At 61.2% G+C, this 22,712-nt stretch overlaps 1 protein-coding gene across 1 annotated transcript in view; it reads left to right on the top strand.

The window, feature by feature from the left end:
- Positions 1-22,712, top strand: part of EMILIN2 (elastin microfibril interfacer 2) — a 30,744-nt gene that overhangs the window by 3,471 nt on the left and 4,561 nt on the right. The window contains 6 exon segments of the mRNA XM_068166918.1: positions 11,629-11,804; positions 12,426-13,258; positions 13,260-14,328; positions 18,742-19,066; positions 20,039-20,094; positions 21,980-22,195. Coding sequence (XP_068023019.1) covers positions 11,629-11,804; positions 12,426-13,258; positions 13,260-14,328; positions 18,742-19,066; positions 20,039-20,094; positions 21,980-22,195 — 2,675 coding nt within the window.

Below are 22,712 nucleotides of genomic sequence, written 5' to 3'. Positions count from 1 at the left end.
GCTGGAGTTTCCATCCATTGCCCCTTGTCCTGTCACGGGGTGCAAGTGAGCAGAGCCTGTAAACACCGTGGTGGTGTTGGTTTGAAGGTGGGATTGGGTGGTCTTGGAGGTCTCCCCCAGCCCTGAGCTGCCCTGGCTCTCACTGCACAGATGGCTGCTCTGGACTTGTGACAGGGCCCAGGGGCTGTGTCCTAGGCTGCGCTCTCTGCCTCCCCAGGGGAGGAGTGAGGGGTGGTTGGAACACATAGAGCAGCAAACATGCAGCTAAGGAGATGCAGAGAGGCAAAGGAAAGCTTCCCTGGGCTGGCTGTGGGCAGAGAAGGAAGGAAGGAAGGGCAGAGAAGGAAGGAAGGGAGGGCAGAGAAGGAAGGGAGGAAGGGCAGAGAAGGAAGGAAGGAAGGGCAGAGAAGGAAGGAAGGAAGGAAGGAAGGGCAGAGAAGGAAGGAAGGAAGGAAGGAAGGGCAGAGAAGGAAGGAAGGAAGGAAGGGCAGAGAAGGAAGGGAGGAAGGGCAGAGAAGGAAGGAAGGAAGGGCAGAGAAGGAAGGGAGGAAGGGCAGAGAAGGAAGAGAGGAAGGGCAGAGAAGGAAGGGAGGAAGGGCAGAGAAGGAAGGAAGGAAGGAAGGGCAGAGAAGGAAGGAAGGGAGGGCAGAGAAGGAAGGAAGGAAGGGCAGAGAAGGAAGGAAGGGCAGAGAAGGAAGGGAGGAAGGGCAGAGAAGGAAGGGAGGGAGGGCAGAGAAGGAAGGGAGGGAGGGCAGAGAAGGAAGGAAGGAAGGGCAGAGAAGGAAGGAAGGAAGGGCAGAGAAGGAAGGGAGGAAGGGCAGAGAAGGAAGGGAGGGAGGGCAGAGAAGGGAGGGAGGGCAGAGAAGGAAGGGAGGGAGGGCAGAGAAGGAAGGGAGGGAGGGCAGAGAAGGAAGGGAGGGCAGAGGCATCGCTTCTGGCCCGGGGCACTGCCGAGGCAGGCGCTGCTCTGGCGGCCAGGGCCAGGCAGGGGCTGGTGGCCCCCATGAGTCCCATCCCTTCCAGCCTGACTCTGAAGTGTCATTGTCTGGCCTTGTGCTGCTCCCACACGCCTGGAGCTGGCTGCTGTTGGGGTGAGAAGTGGGGCTGGGCAGACCTGCTGTGGGCCATCTCCTGGGGGTGCCTCAGGATGGAGCTAGGTGCTTGCCAGCAGCCTGTCTGCCCTCAGAGCCTTCCTTGGCAAACACCACTGTGACCTTCAGAACCACGAGGGCCACTGCAAAGGAACTCCTTAGGCTCCTCAGATCACATCAGGTTGGAGAGGATGCTCAGAGAGCATCCTGGCAGCAGGGACACATGGAGTCTGAGCTTGAGTGTCTCCAGGGATGGAGCCTCAGCCACATCCCTGGGCAGCCTGTGCCAGGGTTTTGCCACCCTTCCTGTGGAGAGCTTCAGCTGTTCTCAGTCCCTCTCAGCCCCAGGTGCTGAACACTGTGAGCAGCTGGGCCTGGACAGTTTGCTGCCGGCAGACCTTGCTGCTGACAGGCTGTGACCTTGGTGTGTCTCTGGGCGTGGTGTGGAGGCTCTCTTAGAGGCAGTCACAAAGGAACTTGGAATCCTGGAATGGTTTGGGTTGAAAGGGACCTCCTCAGGTCATCCAGTCCTACCCCCCCTGCACCCAGCAGGGACATCCTCCACCAGATCAGGCTGCTCAGAGCCCTGTCCAGCCTCACCTTCAGTGCCTCCAGGGATGGAGCCTCAGCCACCTCCCTGGGCAGCCTGCTGCAGTGTTCCACCACCCTCACAGTGCAGAACTTGTTCCTCACATCCAACCTCAATCTGCTCTTCTGCTCTCATTTCAAACCCTTGCCCCTTGTCCTTTGGGAACAGTCCCTCTGCAGCCTCCTTGTAGCCCCCTTCAGGTCCTGGCAGGCAGCTCTAAGGTGGCCCTGGAGCCTTCTCTTCTCCAGGCAGAACACCCCCAGCTCCCTCAGCCTGGCCTTGTAGCAGAGGTGCTCCAGACCCCTTGGTCATCTGGGTGGCCTCCTCTGGACCTGCTCCATCAGCTCCCTCTTTCTTTGGTGCTTGTGCAGCTGTGCCTTGAGCTGGCTCAAGGGAGTGAGGTGCCCAAAGAAATAAAAAGGATTAAAACAATCCAAAGGACCAAAGTGTTCAGCTGGCTGGAAGGGTTCTGCCTGCTGCAGCTCCTTGATTTGGGCCACCATGGAGATGAGTGCCAGCAAACTGCTGTGGCTGGGGGGGCTGGCTGGGACGAAGTGGCCCCTTTGGCCTGGACCAGCACAGAGTACATCCTTTGCAACAGCCCCTTCTGGGGCATCCTGGGAGGCCTAATGCAGAGTGCTTGGAGCAGCCAGCCCTGAGCCCCTCTGGCTGTGCCCCTGTGGGGAGCACGGCTCGGTGCAGCAGGGGCAGCGCGGAAGGACAGCTGAGTGCTCGGAGCTGCCTGTGAGCTCACGTGGACACAAGGGCAGGCAGAGAGCTGGCAAAGCCACAAAGGCAGGCCTGTGAGGCCTGGCCTGGCCTGGCTCTCCTTTTTCCTTCATGCACTTGAACAGAGGAGTTAAAAATGGACTCAATAGCAGATATTCATTGGAGTAAACTGCAGCCCCTGCCTGTGATCCCCAAGGGCCAGCTAAGAGCTGGTTCTGCTGGGGACAGGGAGAGCCAGAGCAGACAGCTCCGGGGGAGGTACCAGGAGCTGAGCACTGCAGCAGGGCTGCTTCCACCACCTGGGGGCTTTGCTGGGCTGTGAATGGTAACGGTGGGGAAGCATCTAGGTCCAGCCAGATCCCTGCTCTCTGCCAGGGAGGGGAGGGTGCATGGAGCAGGTGGGCAGGGACCCAGCAGAAAGGTGGTCAGGGTCTCTGCTGCAGAGCCCCACGAGAAATGTGTCTTTAGTGGTGTGGAAGTGGAGCTCCCCCTGTAGATTGCCCCTCTTCAAGATTTGGTTGGGCTGGCAAAGCCCTTTCAGCTCAGCCAGTCCAACTAACTCCACTCAGGCTGGGGCTGACCCCATGGCCCTCAGCACCACAGCTCTGCCTCTGGGAAACACCTCCAGGGATGGGAATTCAGCCTGGGCCAGGCCTGGAGAACCCTTTCAGGGAAGAAGTTTCTCCTCATGTCCAACCTAAACGTTCCCTGGGGCAACTTGAGGCCATTTCTTTCTTGTCCTGTCTCTTGTCCCTTGGGAAAAGAGCCCAACCCCCACCTGGCTGCAGCCTCCTCTCAGGGAGCTGTAGAGAGCCAGAAGGTCTCTCCTTGGTCTCCCTAGGTCCCTCAGCTGCTCCTCCCCAGCCCTGTTCTCCAGACCTCCCCCAGCTTTGTTGCCCTTCTCTGGCCCTGCTGCAGTCCCTCAATGTCCTTCTTGGAGCAGGTGACCCCAGTGTTAGTGTGAGGCTGGGTTTAAGGAGCCTTTCTGGTGCTTAGGGACAGCCTAGGCTGTGCGCAGCCTTTGCTCACATCCACAAGCTCTCTGCAGTTGGGGTCTCACTGCCTTGAGCACGGAGGGTCCTCCTGCACTCCTCATCCCCAGACTCCACCTGGCCTGCTCTAGCTGGAGGTGTCCCTGCTGCCTGCAGGGGGTGGGACCAGACACCCTCCCAGGGTCCCTCCCAGCCCAATGCAATCTGTGACCCTCTTCTCCTTGCAGTGTGCTGCAGCCATGGATTTGCAGCCAGCACTCACTCGTCTCCTGGCTTCCTTTGTCCAGCCACGGGAAGCTCTGGTGATTAACCCTAAAACCCATCCCCCTGGACCCTTTCTATCTTGCCTTCAGGCCCATTAAAATACCGTTAAAAAGACCTTAAAGGTCTTTCCCAACCTTAAGGATTCTGTGACTTGTCTGCCCCCTCCCCACACACCTCCTCCGGGGATGCCTGCGCAGTGCTGTGACTCCAGCTTGGCTCCAGGGCTTGAGATGGAAATGCAGGAAGTGATCACTCTGCATTAAGTGGTTCGTAGGTGTTTGGGGCTCAAAAGTGCATCTCCAGCCTGCAAAGCTCCTGAGTGCTGAGGAGAGGAGGGGGCTGAAACGTGAGTGTCTGAGAGACAGGGGGAGAGGGGGCAGGAGGGAGGAGCAGGAGGCTGCTTTGATGTCTGCTGCTTTGAAGTGAGGGGCTCCTGGTTTATTTTCCTTGGGATTGTGCTGAGCAAAGGAGGGAGGGAGCTCGGTTGGTGGTGAGTCATGGGGCTGCAGGATCACAGTATCACAGTATCACAGTATCACTTAGGTTGGAAAGGACCTCGAGGATCATCGAGTCCAACCTGACACCGCAGACCCCATGACTAGACCATGGCACCAAGTGCCACGTCCAATCTCCCCTTGAACGCTTCCAGGGTCGATGACTCAACCACCTCCCTGGGCAACCCATTCCAATGCCGAATGACTCGCTCGGTGAAGAACTTCCTCCTCACCTCGAGTCTGAACCTCCCCTGGCGCAGCTTGAGACTGTGTCCCCTTGTTCTGGTGCTGGTTGCCTGGGAGAAGAGGCCAACTCCCTCCTGGCTACAACCACCCTTCAGGTAGTTGTAGAGGGCAATAAGGTCACCCCTGAGCCTCCTCTTCTCCAGGCTAAACAATCCCAGCTCCCTCAGCCTCTCCTCATAGGGCTTGTGTTCAAGGCCTCTCACCAGCCTTGTTGCCCTTCTCTGGACACGCTCAAGTGTCTCAATGTCCTTCTTAAACTGAGGAGCCCAGAACTGGACACAGTACTCAAGGTGCGGCCTAACCAGAGCAGAATACAGGGGCACTATGACCTCCCTGCTCCTGCTGGCCACACTATTCCTAATGCAGGCCAGAATGCTATTGGCCCTCCTGGCCACCTGAGCACACTGCTGGCTCATATTCAGGTGGCTGTCGATCAGCACACCCAGGTCCCTCTCTGTCTGGGAGCTCTCCAGCCACTCCGACCCCAGCCTATACCTCTGCATGGGATTGCCATAGCCAAAGTGCAGCACTCGGCACTTGGACTTGTTGAAAGCCATCCCATTGGACTCTGCCCATCTTTCCAGTCGGTCGAGGTCCCTCTGCAGAGCCTTTCTACCCTCTAATTGACTAACATCTGCCCCTAACTTTGTGTCATCTGCAAACTTGCTGATGACTGACTCTACCCCTTCATCCAGATCATCAACGAATATGTTGAAGAGGACAGGGCCCAGCACTGATCCCTGGGGGACACCACTGGTGACTGGCCTCCAGCTGGATGCGGCACCGTTCACGACCACTCTCTGGGCCCGGCCCTCCAGCCAGTTCCTAACCCAGCACAGAGTGTAGTGGTCCAATCCACAGGCTGACAGCTTAGTCAGCAGTTTGCTGTGGGGGACGGTGTCAAAGGCCTTGCTGAAGTCTAGGTAGACCACATCCACAGGCCTCCCCACATCCACCAGGCGGGTCACCTGATCATAGAAAGAGATCAGGTTGGAGAGGCAGGATCTGCCCTTCCTGAATCCATGTTGGCTGGACCTGAGCCCTTGGCCATCCTTCAGGTGCGCAGTTATTGCTGCCAGGATAATCTGCTCCATCACTTTCCCTGGCACTGAGGTCAGGCTGACTGGCCTGGAGCTTCCAGGTTCCTCCATCCGACCCTTCTTGTGGATGGGGACCACGTTGGCCAGTTTCCAGTCATCTGGGACCTCACCAGTGAGCCAGGACTGGAGGAAAATGATGGAGAGTGCACAAGAACATGTGGTGCTTTGCACCCACTCAAGAGAACTCTGTCTGGAACAGGGATGTGGCCTGGGGAAGAGCTGACCCCTCCCCTGTGGTCAGTTTCCTTCCCTGCCTCCGTGGGTGCCTCACTAACTCCCCTGGCCTTAGCAGCAGTCTGGAACGAATGGGAAAGGTCTTTGTCTTCCTGGCTGCATCCCACACACCCCTGGGCCTGGGGCTTCCCTTGGGCACCCCCTAGTCTGCCTGGCTGCTCCAGGGCAAGATGGCCATCATGGCTCAGGTTGGAAGGGGCCTCAGTGATCCAACCTCCCCACCATGCCCAGGGACACCTCCCACCAGCCCAGGTTGCTCAAGGCCTCATCCAGCCTGGCCCTCAGCACCCCCAGGCAGGAGGCAGCCACAGCCTCCCTGGGCAGCCTGGGCCAGAGGCTCAGCACCCTGGTGCTAAAGAACTTCTTCCTCAGCTCCAGGTGATGTCCCTGGGTTTGGTTTGCTTCTTGTGCTGCAGAGCATCCCAGAATCCCAGCACTGGGGGTTGGCAGAGGCCTCTGGAGCTCCCCCAGCCCAAGCCCCTGCTCAAGCAGGACACCCACAGCAGCTTGCCCAGCAGCACAGCTGGCAGCCAGGCTTGGAAGCTCTCCAGAGAGGTGGTCAGGACGGTGGTGAATGGGTCAGCAGCTCACGGAGCCAGGCCCCCCAGCTGCCCCCTGAGCAGTGCTTTCCAGCCTCTGGTCACTTCTTGCTTCCAGAGGACCAACACTAAAGCTGCTGCCAAACTACTTATGGCTTTCCTCACTGCCCAGGGGAAGGCTGAAGGCAAAAGCCTGGAGGAACTTGGGAGACTGTTCACTGCTGGGTTCTGCACTGCTCAGTAGCAGGAGAGCTGGCTGGGCCTGGCAGTAGTGCACAGACTCTAACCAGCACTGCTTAATGGCTAGGAGTGCAGTCAGCAGACCCCTGCCAAGGCTCCATCAAGTCCAACCTCTCACCTGGAGCTCTCAATCTCACTGCTGCTGCCCAGCCACCACCACTAAGCAGCGTCCCCAGCTCCATGTGGCTTTGGGACCCCTCCAGGGATGGGGACTCCACCACCTCCCAGGGTGGGCAATCTGATGCCTCAACTCCTGCACATCAGACTTGGGTTCAGGTTGGAGTGGAGCTGAGGAAGAAGTTCTTCAGTCCCAGAGTGGTGAGACTCTGGCCCAGGCTGCCCAGGGAGGCTGTGGCTGCCTCTGGCCTGGGGGTGTTCAAGGTCTGGCTGAGAGGTGTCCCTGGGCATGGTGGGGAGGCTGGAGCAGCTGAGCTCTGAGCTCCCTCCCAGCCTGAGCCACCCTGGGCTTCTGTGATGATCTGGTCAGTTCTAGGCTTCTGGGATGACTTCATCAGTTCACCATGCTCTGGCCACCCCAGAGCCACCTGAGTGGAGCATAGCAGCCCCAGACTGGGAGCCTGTAGCAACCCCCCCTGCAGCTTGCAGCCCCTTAGCAGCCCCTTAGCAGTTTGCAGTTCAAAGCCTTGAAGGCCTGGTGAGGGCTGCTGAGTTTTCCCCTCCCCATCTCTGGCAAGGGCTGTAGGATGGGGTTTGTTTTCCCTCTTCCCCCCTGCTCATTTTGCACGGAGCAGACTCTCTTTGTAGAGGCTCCAGCTGGCTGGGGCGGGGGGCGAGCCTGAGGGCTCCGGGCTGCAGAGCGTGCCTGGGTTCCCGGGGGCCTGGCTGGGAAGCCCTGGGGCGGCTGCTGGGTGTGGGGAGCTTTTCCTGGCTGCCTCCCTGGGTCCTGCATCTCCAGCCAGTCCCTCCCCGTGGGCCGGGCAGGGAGTTCTCCTTGCACACTTCATTCCGGTTTGCTGCGGTCGTGCTCCCCAGCTCCTCCAGCCCAGCCCCTCCAGCCCAGCCCCTCCAGCCCAGCCCCTCCAGCCCAGCTCCTCCAGCCCAGGGTCTCCAGCCCAGCTCCTCCAGCCCAGCGCCTCCAGCCCAGCCCCTCCAGCCCAGCCCCTCCAGCCCAGAGCCTCCAGCCCAGCGCCTCCAGCCCAGCCCCTCCAGCCCAGTGCCTCCAGCCCAGTGCCTCCAGCCCAGCCCCTCCAGCCCAGCCCCTTCAGCCCAGCTCCTCCAGCCCAGGGTCTCCAGCCCAGCGCCTCCAGCCCAGCGCCTCCAGCCCAGCCCCTCCAGCCCAGCCCCTCCATCCCAGCTCCTCCAGCCCAGCCCCTCCAGCCCAGCCCCTCCAGCCCAGCCCCTCCAGCCCAGCCCCTCCAGCCCCTCCAGCCCAGTGCCTCCACCCCAGCCCCTCCAGCCCAGCCCCTCCAGCCCAGCGCCTCCAGCCCAGCCCCTCCAGCCCAGCGCCTCCAGCCCAACCCCTCCAGCCCAGCGCCTCCATCCCAGCCCCTCCAGCCCAGCGCCTCCAGCCCAGCCCCTCCAGCCCAGCGCCTCCAGCCCAACCCCTCCAGCCCAGCTCCTCCAGCCCAGTGCCTCCATCCCAGCCCCTCCAGCCCAGCGCCTCCAGCCCAGCCCCTCCAGCCCAGCGCCTCCAGCCCAGCGCCTCCAGCCCAGCGCCTCCAGCCCAGCTCCTCCAGCCCAGTGCCTCCATCCCAGCGCCTCCAGCCCAGCCCCTCCAGCCCAGCGCCTCCAGCCCAGCTCCTCCAGCCCAGAGCCTCCAGCCCAGAGCCTCCAGCCCAGCGCCTCCAGCCCAGCGCCTCCAGCCCAGCGCCTCCAGCCCAGAGCCTCCAGCCCAGCGCCTCCAGCCCAGCCCCTCCAGCCCAGAGCCTCCAGCCCAGCGCCTCCAGCCCAGCCCCTCCAGCCCAGAGCCTCCAGCCCAGCCCCTCCAGCCCAGCTCCTCCAGCCCAGCGCCTCCAGCCCAGCGCCTCCAGCCCAGTGCCTCCAGCCCAGTGCCTCCCACGCCGCTCAGGCAGGGCAGGGAAGGCTTCTTGGGCTTGGAGAGACAGCTGGCCTGCAGCTCTGGGGCTTCCCTTGCAGAGCATCAAACTGTTGTCAGATCAGCAAATTGTTCATTGTAGAGTCCCAGACTGGCTCAGGCTGGAAGGGACCTCAGGGCTCACCCACCCCAACATCCCCACCATGCCCAGGGACACCTCTCAACCAGACTCATCCTTGAGCACCCCCAGGCAGGAGCAGCCACAGCCTCCCTGGGCAGCCTGTGCCAGAGTCTCACCACCCTCACTCTGAGGAACTTCTTCCTCAGCTGCAGTCTAACGCAGGTCTTCAGAGAGGTTGTGGAGTTTCCCTCTCTGGAGACTTTCAAGAGCCACAAGATGCCTCCCTGTGTGGCCTGCCCTAGGTGCCCCTGCTCTGGCAGGGGTTTTGGGCTGGATGATCTCACAGGGGTCCCCTCCCACGCCCCCATCCTGTGATGTTTGCATTCATCTCTCTCCCCTCTGCTTCACTTCTGACCCGGTGCCCTGGGCAGTGTCACCTCTCCAAACTGCTGTGTCCTGTGGTGGGAGCTGGGGTCCCATCTGGTCCCACAGCTCAGCTCTTGCAGCCACCCAAGTCTGGGCCATCTCCTCTGTCTGACTGTGCTCCCAGAGCCTCTTTCTTGGAATGATCCTAGACAAGAGGGCAGAGGAGCAGGAGAGATCCTCCTGGAGCTCAATTTCTCAGAGCATCCTGGTGAAGCTTTGTCTGCATCCTCACCTGCTCTTTGGATGGAGTCTGCCTGGACCTCAGCAAGGCCTTTGCCACCATCCCCCACAGCAAGCTCCTGGCCAAGCTGTCAGCCCCTGGCTGGGACAGCAGCTCTCTGAGCTGGGTTAGGAACTGGCTGGAGGCTGAGCCCAGAGAGTGGTGGTGAATGGTGCCACAGCCAGCTGGCAGCCAGGCAACAGTGGTGTGCCCCAGGGAGCAGTGCTGGGCCCCAGCCTGCTCAATATCTTCATTGATGATCTGGAGGAGGGGATGGAGCCCATCAGCAGCAAATGTGCAGCTGACAGCAAGCTGGGAGCAGATGTTGGTCAGTGAGAGGGCAGAAGGACTCTGCAGAGGGACCTTGCCAGGCTGGGCAGATGGGCAGAGGCCAAGGGCAGGAGATTGAACACATCCAAGTGCCAGGGGCTGCACATTGGCCACAGCAACCCCAGGCAGTGCTACAGGCTGGGGGCAGAGTGGCTGAGAGCAGCCAGGCAGAGAGGGACCTGGAAGTGCTGATTGACAGCCGCCTAAACATGAGCCTGCAGTGTGCCCAGGGGGCCAAGAAGGCCAAGGGCATCCTGGCCTGCAGCAGGAAGAGTGTGGCCAGCAGGAGCAGGGAAGTCCTTCTGCCCTGTGCTCAGCACTGCTCAGGCCACACCTGCAGTCCTGTGTCCAGCTCTGGGCTCCTCAGGTCAAGAAGGACATTGAGAGACTTGAAGGTGTCCAGAGAAGGGCAACAAAGCTGGGGAGGGGTCTGGAGCACAGCCCTGTGAGGAGAGGCTGAGGGAGCAGGGGTTGCTTAGCCTGGAGAAGAGGAGGCTCAGGGGAGACCTTCTTGCTCTCTGCAACTCCCTGCAGGGAGGTTGTAGCCAGGTCGGGGTTGGGCTCTGTTCCCAGGCACCCAGCCCCAGAACAAGAGGACACAGTCTCAAGCTGTGCCAGGGGAGGCTGGAGGTGAGGAGAAAGTTCTTTACTGAGAGAGTCATTCATCATTGGGATGTGCTGCCCAGGGAGGTGGTGGAGTCCCCATCCCTGGGGGTGTTCAAGAGGAGATTGGATGTGGCATTTGGAGCCATGGTCTGGTCATGAGGTCTGTGGTGCCAGTGGTCTCTTCCAACCTTGGTGATACTGTGAGACAGTGACACTGTGAAGTGTTCAAGGCCAGGCTGGATGAGGCCTTGAGCAAGCTGGGCTGGTGGGAGGTGTCCCTGCCCATGGCATGGGCTGGAATTGGATGGTGTTCAAGGTCCCTTCCATCCCACACCATCCTATGAACCTAGGAAACCTGGGAGCCAGTACCTGGCTCTCCTTTCAGTACAAGCATTCCATGGTGAAGGTCCCCTCTCTGCTAGCTGAGGAAACCAGGATCTGCAGGCTGCTCAGTTGTGGGACCCCTTCCAGTGCCTACAGCCTGGAAGCTGTGTGCCCACTGGAGATGCTGCTTGTGCAGAGCATCTGCCGATGCTGCAGTCCCTTCCTCACTGCCAGGATGCGGTGGCCCTTACTCCTCACCCTCCCCAGGAGGTCCTATGCTGTGCCTAGTTGCAGAACTCAGACATGTTTCCCCCCTGCTGTCCTCTGAGTGTTTCTGACTGGTTTGAGTGCCACTAGGTGACATCCCAGCTACCAGGGCTGACTGCTTCCCTCTGTGCTTTAGCAGGGCCAGTGAGCCCTGGGCCATTCCCTAGTCTCCATGTCTAGGTTCCACAGCAAGCATCTACTTCTGATTAAGCTTTTCCTTGTCTCTTAAATAGGAGGAGCAATGGAATGCTGCTGCCACGCTGGGTGACCTCATTGCAGCGGCAGAACACTTAGCTTAGCTCTGCATTGCCTCCTGGCTGGGTCAGCACTGTGAGCTCATGCCTCCTGCAGCCCTCAGGCAGCTGTGTGCTGGCTGCAGCCAGAGCAGTGCAGGCAGCAGGGCAGCAGAGGGGATCCTGCCCCTGGGCTCTGCTCTGCTCAGACCTCCCCTCCAGTCCTGCCTCCAGCTCTGCTGTCCCCAGCAGCAGAAGGACACAGAGCTGCTGGAGAGAGGCCAGAGGAGGCCACAGAGATGCTGCCAGGGCTGGAGCACCCTGCAGGCATCAGGGACACCTCCAAGTCTGATCTGGGATGTCTGCAGGGATGGGGACTCCACCGCACCCCTGGGCAGCCTGTTCCCGCTGAGCGGAGGCCATGTTAGCCCTAGAGAGCCACGGCTTCCTCTGGTGTCTGGAGGAGGACGTGGACCAGAGGTGGAAGCAGTTGAGCTCTATTTCAGCCCTGCTGTGGCACCAGGCCCGGGTGTGAGTGCAGCTGTGCCCCCGGCAGAGCTGCTGACGGCGCACCCCTGTCTCGGCAGGTACCGCACCAGCTTCCGGCCGCGCTACACAGTGGCGTACAAGACCGTGACGGAGCTGGAGTGGAGATGCTGCCCTGGCTACAGAGGGGAGGACTGCAGGGAAGGCCCAGCAGAGAAGCCCAGCGCCGCTCGCCGCTCCCCTGCGCCGGCCAGAGCCGCGGTGAAGAAAGGCCTGGGTAACTTTGTGTCATTGCTGCTGTGCCTGGAGCCAGAGAGGGGCTCAGGCTGGGGGGGCTCAGAGCTCATCTACCGCAACCTGCGGCCCTGCGAAGGGCTACACCTCTCAGCTAGGCTCGGCTGGGGGTGTCCAGCCTGGGCAGGCATTTTCCTCCAACACACCTTGCTAGAGAAGACTCTAGGGGGTCCTTAGAGCTGCCTGCCAGTGCCTGAAAGGCTCCTGCAGGAATCCTACAGAGGAACTTGTCAAGCTGAGGCAGAGCAGGGTCAGAGTGGAGCTGAGGAAGAAGTTCCTCAGTGTGAGGCTGCTGAGACTCTGGCACAGGCGGCCCAGGGAGGCTGTGGCTGCCTCCTGCCTGGGGGTGCTGAAGGCCAGGCTGGATGAGGCCCTGAGCAGCTGAGCCTGGCTGAGAGGTGTCCCTGGGCATGGTGGGGAGGCTGGAGCAGATGAGCTCTGGGGTCCCTTCTAACCTGAGCCATTCTATGATGATGATGATGATGGTGATGTAATTGAAGTCATGTTTGGCTCTATAGCAAAGTGAGGTTCGCCTCAGCTGGTGGAAGCAGACACCCCTCTGGGATGCTGACCTCAGGCTTTGTCTGTTGTCCCCACGGAGCAGATGCAGAGCCCACAGAAGCTCCGGAGCCTTCCCCGACTGAGAAGAAGCTGCAGTTCCTGGAGGACGAGCTGTTCCGGCTGACGCGCTCCGTGCTGGAGCTCCAGTCCTCCGTGGCAGGGGTCAACGAGAACCTGAAGCTGACTGTCCAGGAGGATGCCAGCAGGATGTTGGTCACTTGGCTGAACAACCTCTATGAGCGGCCGGAGCCTGACAGCGCGGTGGGCGGGGACACCGACACCATCCGGCTGCCTGGGCTCCTCAGCAGCAAAGATCAGAAGGATCCTTTCCTGGATTTGGAGATGGAAGACCTCAAGTCTGAGCTCGCCGAGGTCAAAGAGGCCCTGAGGGTGAGGAACGAGCAGCTGGAGGAGCTGAACGGGAAGGTGAGAGGCTACGAGGGGCAGCTGAAACAACTGCAGGAGGCGGCGCGAGGGCCGCCGCTGTCGGTGCCCAAGGACAACCTCTACCAGGACTACATCGACTCCAGATTCGAGGCCCTCAGGCAGGAGCTGCTGGAAGGCTTTGAGAAGAAGCTGGCAGACCTGAGGAGCTCCTGCGAGTGCCAACCGCAGCACAGCCAGCGGCAGTGTGCGGACGACGGCAGCTGCCCGGGAGCCAGGGACAGTCCCGGAGGGCAAGAGAACCACCCGAGCAAGGAGATCGAGGCCCCCCAGCCTCAGGCCCCCTCCAACCAGTCTGGTTGCTGCCGGGAGGGCGGCCGGGACGGCCTGGAGCAGCAGCTGCGGGAGCTGGGGAGGCAGCTGGACCGCGTGGCCGAGGCGCACCGCATCCTCAACGTGCGCATTGACAACGAGGTCGCGCGCCTCTCCACCCCCCGACCTGGAGGACATGTTCGGGGAGAGGCTGGAGGAGCTGGACGCCAGGATGAACGCCACGGAGCGCAACGCCGAGGAGCACTGCTTCTACGTGGAGGAGACCCTGCGGGGCGCCATGGCCGCCGAGGCGGAGGAGCTGAGGGACCTCTTTGACCAGAAGCTGCGGGCGCTGGAAGCCAGGCTGGGCGGCACCATCTTGGAGATGGCCAATGCCACCGACCCCGACGGGCTCTACTTCAGCCCCGAGCCCCTCCTGCCCGGTGACGGGGGCGCCGGCAGCCAGCGGCTGGCAGCGGAGGTGGACTTCCTGAGGGAGAAGCTGCTGTCCCTGGAGCAGCTGTGCGGGCGGCGGTGTCCCGCTGCGCCGCAAGGTGCCGAGGAGCTGCAGGAAGAGCTGCAGGGCTGCCGCAAGAGGTACGAGGAGCTGCTCGGCAGGGTGGAGAGCGGCTCCGCTCTCCTGCGCTCTCTCAATGGCTCCCTTCAGGAGCAGCTCCGCCTGATCCAGGGCAACCAGCGGGAGATCCAGAAGGCGCAGCGGGACGCCCGCGTCTCCCGCTACAGCCTGGGCGTCCTGGACAGGGACCTGAAGGCGCTGCAGGACGGCCTGAGCAGCTGCCAGGAGCAGCTCCTGGGCGTCAATTCCACCTGCCGGAAGGCGCAGCGAGGCGTCTTCAGGAAGATCGACCAGATGCAGAGGAGCCTTGCCAACCACACCGCCCAGCCCGGCGAGGGCTGCTGCGGGGAGGTGAAGGAGAGGCTGGAGCAGCTCGGCCGCCAGGCGCTCACCGGGTGCCGGGAGCCGGCCCCGGGTGGGCAGGAGGGCAGGGCGGCCGCGGAAAGCAGGGTGTCGCGCCTGGAGGAGGTCTGCGGCAGGCTGGACGCGGTCTCGGGCGGGCTGCAGGGGCTGAGGGAAGGCCTGGAGAAGCACCTGGGCAGCCTGTGGAGCGGCGTCCGGCAGCTGAACGGCAGCCTGGTGGCACACGCCAGGGACATCGCCAGCCTGCGGGGGCAGCTCTCCAGAGCCACCAGCCAGCTGCGGGGCGGCCCGGCAGTGCCCGCAGGCACAGGTGAGCCCTTGGCTTGCTTGGGGGGCGGGGGGGGGGGGTTGGCCTCCTTTGATGGACTAGGGCCGGGATGGAGCAGAACTGGGAGTGGGGAGATTGAGATTGGCTGTGAGGAAGAAGTTGTTCCCCATGGGGATGGTGAGAGCCTGGCACAGGCTGCCCAGGGAGGTGGTGGCAGCCTGGCACCTGGAGGTGTTTGCAGCCAGGCTGGAGGTGGCTGTGAGCCCTTTTTAATGCTTTTTGGGGTTTTTTTTCCCCTCTTTGAATGCCTGCTCTGGGGGAGGGGCTTTGCCTTGCTTCACTGCTTTTGTCTGCTTCATTTTTGATGCTTTTTTTTGTTGGCTTTTTTGCCTTTTTAATGACTTTTTTCCTCCTTTTTTTAACACTGTTGAATTTTTGCCTTTTTATGCGCCTCAATTTTTTCTCTTTCATGCTTTTTTTTGGTGAGTTTTTTGCCTTTTCTTGCCTTTTTTTGTGTGTGTGTGTTTGGCCTTTTTGATGCTTTTTTTCTTTTTGCTTTTTTTTTCCCCACTTTTTGACACTTTATTTGTGCCTTTTTCCCCTTTTGAGATGCTTTTTGGTTTTAGTCTTCCTTTTTGTAATGCTTTGTGTTTGGTTTTTTACACTTTTATCTTCTTTTTTTGGATGCTTTTTTTGGTTTTTTAATGCTTTTGGGGGAGCTTTTGCTTTTTTAATGATTATTTGGTGGTTTTCCACCCCCCCTTTTTCCCCCTTTCCCTCCCCTTTTACCCCTCCTTTTACCCCCCTTTTCCCCCCCCTTTTATCCCTTCTTTTTCCCCCTTTCCCCCCCTTTTCCCCCTCCTTTTACCCCCCTTTTCCCCCCCCTTACCCCTTCTTTTCCCCCATTTTCCCCCTTTTCTCCCTTTCCCCCTTTTTTCCCTTTTCCCCCCTTTTTTCCTCCCTTTCCCCCCTTCCCCTTTCCCCCCTTTTTCTCCCTTCCCCCCTTTTTTCCCCTCCCCCCCTTTTTTTCCCCCTTTTTCCTCCCCTTTTTTCCCCCTTCCCCCCTTTTCCCTCCCTTTTCCCCCCTTTCCCCCCCCTTTCTCCCTTCCCCCCTTTTTCCCCCTTCTCCTCCCTTCCCCCCTTTCCCCCTTTTCCCCCCTTTCCTTCTCTTTTTTCCCCCTTTCCTCCCCTTTTTCCCTCCCTTTCCCCCCTTTTTTCCCCTTCCCCCCCCTTTCCCCCCTTTTCCCTCCTTTTCCCCCCTTTTCCCTCCCTTTTCCCCCCTTCCCCTCCCTTTTCCTTTTCCCCCTTCCCCCCCTTTTTTCTCCCCCTTCCCCCCCCTCTTTAACACTTCCTTTGTGTTCCCCCCCCCCCCACATTAATGCTTTCTTCCTCCTTTTCCTTTTTCAATGCCTTTTGTGGTTATTTTCCCTTTTTTTAATGCCCTTTTTTCCTTCTCCTTTTTTCCTTTTCCTGCTTTTTTTATGTTTGGAGGTTATTTTTTTTGTTGTTACCTTTTTGGTATTATTTTTTCCCCCTCTCTTTTTTTAAAGCTGTTTGGGAGGATTATTCTTCTTATTATTCTCTTTTCAGCTGACTTTCTCCTCTGAGCCTTTCTGAAGGGAACTGAGCAAGGGAGGAGATCTTTCACGTTACACAATTTCTGCTTTGTTTTCCCAGTGACTCTAATTTTGGCTCCCAGCAGAGGGCTGGGAGTGCCTTAAAAGTATCCACAAGAATCAAACAAAAAACAACAACAAAAAACCACCCAAAAACCCAGAAAACAAACAAACAAAGCCCCCCCCCCCCCCAAAAACAACCCAACCCAAACCAACCAACACCACTACACAAAAAAAAGGTGGGGGGAGAAAGGAAAACAAACAAAAAATGAACCAAAATTAAAATAATCAGGAGGGAGAAAAGAAAAAAAAGTAGAAAACAAACAAAAGCAGAAAACAAAAAGTCACAAAACCCAGGGAGAGAAAAACCCAAAGGAAGCAAAGCAGAAAAGGAAGAAACAGAACCCAGAGGGGGAAAAACCAACAACAAAAACCCCACCAAAAAGCAGGGGGAAAAGAGGCCAAACCCAGACAAAAGCAGGGGAAAAACCCAAACCCACAGCTGGCACTGCCACAGCACAGCTGGCATTGCCACCCAGCAGAGCTGGCAATGGGTGCCCAGCACAGCTGGCAATGGGTGCCCAGCACAGCTGGCATTGCCACAGCACAGCTGGCATTGCCACCCAGCATAGCTGGCATTGCCACAGCACAGCTGGCAATGGGTGCCCAGCACAGCTGGCACTGCCACCCAGCACAGCTGGCAATGGATGCCCAGCACAGCTGGCATTGCCACAGCACAGCTGGCATTGCCACCCAGCATAGCTGGCATTGCCACAGCACAGCTGGCAATGGGTGCCCAGCACAGCTGGCAATGGATGCCCAGCACAGCTGGCACTGCCACAGCACAGCTGGCAATGGATGCCCAGCGCAATGGATGCCCAGCACAGCTGGCAGGGCTTCCACGCCTCAGCCCAACCTGTCAGCTGAGGTGGTTCGAGTGGCTGAGCAGCAGGACCTCTGGCACAGGCTGCCCAGGGAGGCTGTGGCTGTGCCCTCCCTGGGGGTGTTCAGGGCCAGGCAGGATGAGGCCCTGAGCAGCCTGGGCTGGGGGGAGGGGTCCCTGCCCATGGGAGGAGCTTCAAGGTCTCCTCCAGCTGAAGCCATGGTTGGGATGCTTCAGGTGGGTGTCTTGGGTAGCCTCAAACACTGCAGGGCCAGGGAAGGTCTCCCTGGAGCCTTCTTGTCTCCAGGCTGGACAGATCCTGGCAGGCTCCTGGCTCAGCAGCCTCTGAGCTCTCCATTTTCCTAGCTACAAGCTGACCAGGACAGCTTGGGCAACCGGCTTGAGGCCTTGGGCAACCAAGTCTGGCTACGAGGTGTCCCTGGCCATGGCAGGGGGTCGCAGCAGAGAGTCTCTGAGGTCCCTTCCAGCCTGAGCCGTGCTGGGATTCCCTTTGGTCCCAGTGGCTGGGAAGTGGCAACCTCAAGGGTGAGGTCTGGAGCCCTCAGGACGTTCTGTTCCCTCCACGAGGTTCCTGCTCCAGACTGCAGCACTGGGCTGTTTCGCTGAGGGAGGCCAAATGGACACGAGGGGGCTGGGTTCCCGTTTCTGTTTCCATGACACCAAAACAAGGCCATGGGAGGCTGTTGGGAAGCTGCTCTCCTTGGCCAGGGCGTCTGCTCCGACCCCCTGCAGTCAGAAGGGAGAGCTGCAGCCAGAGCAGGTTGCTCATGGAGCCTGACCTTCAACGTCTCCAGGGATGGAGCCTCCACCACCTACCTCCCTGGGCAGCCTGGGCCAGGCTCTCCCCACCCTCACTGCTGAGGATTTCTCCCTCCTCTCCACCCTCAGTCTCCCCTCTCCCAGCTCAAAGCCACTGTCCCTCATCCTGGCACCCCCAGCCCTTCTCCAGAGTCCCTCCCCAGCTCTCCTGGAGCCCCTGCAGGGACTGGAAGGCTGCTCCAAGGGCTCCCTGGGGCCTTCTCTCCTGCAGGGCTGTGTGAGCCCAGAGCTGGAGGCAGGAGCAGTGGGTGGGAGAGTGAGGGTGTGGAGATGGAGGCTCTGGTGGGAGCAGGTGGGACAGACACCTCCTGGGTGTGGAAGATCAGAGCTGGAGCAGCTGGTGAGCGTTCCTGCTGCCTCCAGGCTGTCCACCCCCTTCCCAGTGTCATGGCTGGGGAGGAAGGGACCCACGGGCTGGGAATGAAGGGATCCAGAGGCTGGGAAGGAGGGGATCCAGAGGCTGGGAATGAAGGGATCCAGAGGCTGGGAAGGACTGGATCCAGAGGCTGGGAATGAAGGGATCTACAGGCTGGGATTGAAAGGATCCAGGGGCTGGGGAGGACTGGATCCAGAGGCTGGGAATGAAGGAATCCGTGGGCTGGGAAGGAGGGGATCCACAGGCTGGGAATGAAGGGATCCACGGGCTGGGATTGAAGGGATCCAGAGGCTGGGAAGGAGGGGATCCACGGGCTGGGATTGAAAGGATCCAGAGGCTGGGAAGGAGGGGATCCAGAGGCTGGGAATGAAGGGATCCACGGGCTGGGATTGAAGGGATCCAGAGGCTGGGAAGGAGGGGATCCAGAGGCTGGGAATGAAGGGATCCAGAGGCTGGGGAGGACTGGATCCAGAGGCTGGGAATGAAGGGATCCAGAGGCTGGGAAGGAGGGGATCCACAGGCTGGGAATGAGGGGATCCACAGGCTGGGATTGAAGGGATCCAGAGGCTGGGGAGGAGGGGATCCACAGTGCTGCTAGCTTGGGATGGAGCTTTCCCAGCGCTCCAGGGGCAAGGCTGGGGCCCTCTGGCATCCTGAGCTTGTTCTGACCCCCAGCCCCCTGGCATCTCCTGCTCGGCACCACTCACCCTGCAACTCTTCTCTTCTCCCACCCTCTGCAGGGCGCTCAGAAGTGCCGCAGCAGCCCCCGCCCCCTCTGCAGCCCCCTCCTGGCACCCCGCTGCTGCCGTCGCGGCCGAGGACGCAGCCCCCCTGGCACAGGACGCCGCTGCGGCCCCCCCCGCCCGGGCCCCTGCCTCGCCCCGCGCTGCCAGGCTCGGCGGGGGCGCCCCCGCTGCCGGGCACCCCCGGGGTGATCCTGGAGGCGGGCGAGGCGGGGCCCCCGGGCACGCTGCTGATGGCAGGGCGCGGGCGGCTGCGCAGCGCCGACGGGCAGGCAGGGCACAGCGCCGTGCCCAGCGCCGAGGGCTACGCCGGGGGCCCCAGGTGAGACACCCCCTGCCCCCGCCTGGGGCGCTGCCCCCTGCCGCTGGGGGCGCTGACGCCTGGCATGGCTGCCCAGGGCAGCTGTGCCCCTTGGGAGTGGGCTCCTGGCGGGGCTGAGAGACCTCGGGGAGAGAGCCCTGGGGCTGTGCAGCCTGGGGAAGAGCAGCCCCAGATCCGAGCAATGCTCAGCAAGGGCTGAAGGAGCTGTGGGGGGCAAGAGGCTGGGGCCAGGTTCTGCTGAGTGGTGCCCAGCAACAAGGGGCAAGGGGCACAGGCTGGCAGCCAGGAGGTGGCAGCTGAGCAGGAGGAGTCTGCTGGTGTGGAGAGCTTCCAACCCTCCCTGGGCACTGTGCTGCTGGGCAGGGTGCTGGGGGGGCCCTGCTGGAGCAGGGCTGGGCTGGGGCAGCTCCAGAGCTCCCTTCCCACGCCCCCGTGCTGGGGTTCTGGGCTAAAGCTCCACTGGCCCTTTCCTTCCTCTGCTCCCAGTGCCACCCAAGCTGCCTCAGGTCCCTCTGGGCCCAGCTCTTTCTGCTGCTTCTCTCTGAAGCTGCTGAGCTTCCTGGAGCTGCTGCTTTGCTGTGGGCCAGCCCCAGATCACCTCCAGAGGTCCCTTCCCACCCTCCCCCCCATGCTGAGCTGCTGTGAGTGGCTACAGGAGTGGCAACACCTCCAGTGCCAGCTGTGGTGCCTCTGCCAAGGCTGCACAGAGCATGAGGTCTCCAGGGCTGCTGTGAAAGCCCTGGTGGCCACCCCAGCCCTTGGCTCTAGAGAAGCTGCTGTGGTGTCCTCACCATGGCTGCAGCCACTAGAGCCAGGCTTTGGCTCCACTCCACTTTCAGTGCCCACCAAGCACTCCACAGAGGCTGTTGTGTGGAGGCTGTTTTGGTAGGCTGCTGGTGGGCAGCCAGGGATGCTCCTGAGGGCTGCAGAGACCTTCTGCCATGCTGTGTGCCATGCTCTGTGTCTCACAAGCTGCTCTTCCTTTGCAGGATACCCAAAGGCTTCTGCACCTGCCACAGACTCGCCAGGTGAGGCAGCTGGTGCCTGGAAAGCCTTTGCACAGCTTCTCCATGTTCATTCCAGGCCCTCTGAAGGTGCCATGGGGAGGCCAGGGGGATGGTCTTCAGCAGCTGAGCATCAAGGGCAACCTGACAGATCTGAGGGCCACTTCTCCTTAATGTCCTTATCAGTGAGCTGGTGAGGGGATCCAGGCACCCCCAGCCAGGCTGCAGGTGGCACCAAGCTGGGTGGCTGTGCTGGTCTGCCGGAGGGGAGGAGGCTCTGCAGAGCGATCCATGGGGCAGGAAGGCCACCAGCAGCCTGGCCTGGAGCTGCAGTGGTGTGGGCAGCAGGGGCAGGGCAGGGATGGTGCCCCTGGGCTGGGCACTGGGGAGGCCACAGCCTGAGTGCTGGGCTCAGCTCTGGGCTCCTCACTGCAAGGAGGACATTGAGGGCTGGAGCAGGGCCAGAGAAGGGCAACAGAGCTGGGGAAGGGTCTGGAGAGCAGGGCTGGGGAGGGGGAGCTGAGGGGGGTTGAGCCTGGAGAGTAGGAGGCTGAGGGGAGACCTCATTGCTCTCTGCAGCTCCCTGGGAGGAGGCTGGAGCCATGTGGGATTGGTTCCACCTTCCCAGGAACAACTGACAGGACATGAGGAAATGTTTGCCATGGTTTGGTTGTCAGGAGGTGTTGGACATTAGGGTGGACTCAGTGATCTCTGAGGTGTGTCCCAACCTGGGGAACTCTGTGAAGTCAGGCTGAGGAGGGTACAAAGGGCTCTGAGCTGTCCAAGTGAGCTAGCAGAGAGCTGCTGTAGAGCACCCAAGGGTCTGGGCTGCTGAGCAGAGGACACAAGGGAGTGAAGAGGTCCCCAGAAGAGGAGGGCCATAGGCAGAGGGAAGCCCCAGGGTGGCTGTCCTGGCTGCACTGCTGCTTGGAGGTGTTGATGTGTGCCATGTGCTGCTGCCATGCATGCTCTGGAGGGCTCCCAGGGGCCTGGAGATGGGGTGCTGAGGGCCATGGGTTAGTGGTGAGCTGGCACTGCTGGCCTAAGGCCTCTTCAAGGTCTCTTCCAGCCTTAAGGATTCTGTGAGTCTCTGCTTCAATTTCCACCCCCCTCCAGCAGGGCAGGTCTGGGATCCAAGCTGGGGACAGCTTCCTGATGTCACCAGGAGGGCTGGGAGGAGCTGCAGACCTCGAGCTCTCCTGTGGGTGCTGTGATAGTGATGGGGAGTGGAGACAGCAGCACAGAGTGGGCTGGAAAAGACCTCCAAGCTCTCCCAGCCCAACTGTTCCCTTATCTGCCCAGGCTGGGGCTGCCCCATGGCCCTCAGCACCACAGCTCTGCCTCTGGGGAACACCTCCAGGGGTGGGGATTCAGCCTCCTGCCTGGGCAGCCTGGGACAGGCCTGGAGAACCCTTTTAATCAAGAACTTTCTTCTGATGTCCAACCCAAACCTCCCCTGGGGCAACCTGAGGCCGTTGTTTCTTGTCCTGTCCCTTGTTCCTCGGGAGCACAGCCCAGCCCCCCCCCGGCTCCAGCCTCCTTCCATGGAGCTGCAGAGAGCAATGAGGTCTCCCCTCAGTCTCCTCCAGGCTGAGCACCCCCAGCTCCCCCAGCTGCTCCTCCCCAGCCCTGCTCTCCAGACCCTTCCCCAGCCTTGCTGCCCTCCTCTGTCCCTGTCCCCCCCCCATTGTCCTTCTCGGAGTGAGGGGCCCCGAGCTGCACATCCCAGGGCAGCCTCTCAGCTGTCAGGAGCGATGAGGAGCTGAGGGGTGGTGGCACTTCCCCTGCCGGCACCTGGGGGCTGTGGCCAAGGGGGGACCTTGTGGTGCTCAGCAGGTGTCCTGGTGAGACACCCGGGGCCGGGGCCAGCCGCCGATGTCCCTCAGCCACGGGGTAAGTCCTTGCGCAGGACCCGAGGCAGGGGGTGGGAAGCACCCGGGGGGAGACGGCGCTGCCCCCCAGCCCCCTGACCGCTGCTGTCCCCCGCAGCCCCCCGCCGCAGCCGCAGCCTCCCTGGTGTCCTTCTCGGCGGGGCTGACGCAGAGGCCGTTCCGCAGCGACGCCGGCGTGGTGCCCTTCAACAAAGTGCTGCTCAACGACGGCGGCGCCTACGACCCGCAGACAGGTGGGGACCCGCGGGGCAGCTGCAAGGGGCCAGCTCGGGGCCAGCGGGGCACAGCTCGGGGCCAGCGGGGCGCTGCAAGGGGCCAGCGGGGCGCTGCAAGGGGCCAGCGGGGCAAGGGAGGCTCTCCTGCCCCTCTGCTCTGCCCTGCTGGGGCCACAGCTGCACTGCTGGGGCCAGCTCTGTGCTCCCCAGTCCCAAAGACACAGAGAGCTGCTGGAGAGAGCCCAGGGGAGGCTGCATAGCTGCTGAGGGGCCTGGAGCACCTCTGGGAGCAGCCAAGGCTGAGAGCCCTGGGGCTGAGAGCCTGCAGCAGAGCAGCCCCAGAGGGGAGCTGAGCAATGCTCAGCAAGAGCTGAAGGAGCTGTGGGGGGCAAGAGGCTGGGGCCAGGCTCTGCTGAGTGGTGCCCAGGACCAGGCCAAGGGGCAAGGGGCAGAGCCTGGCAGGCAGGAGGTGGCAGCTGAGCAGGAGGAGAAAGTGGTTTGGGGGGAGGCTGCTGGAGGCCTGGAGCAGGCTGCC

The sequence above is a fragment of the Melanerpes formicivorus genome, unplaced genomic scaffold, assembly GCF_026170545.1.
Source record: "Melanerpes formicivorus ecotype bairdi unplaced genomic scaffold, bMelFor1.0.p_v2 SCAF_111, whole genome shotgun sequence".
NCBI lineage: Eukaryota > Metazoa > Chordata > Aves > Piciformes > Picidae > Melanerpes > Melanerpes formicivorus.
The sequence above is the reverse complement of the archived record's forward strand: the minus strand, read 5'-3'. Positions and strand labels throughout refer to the sequence as shown.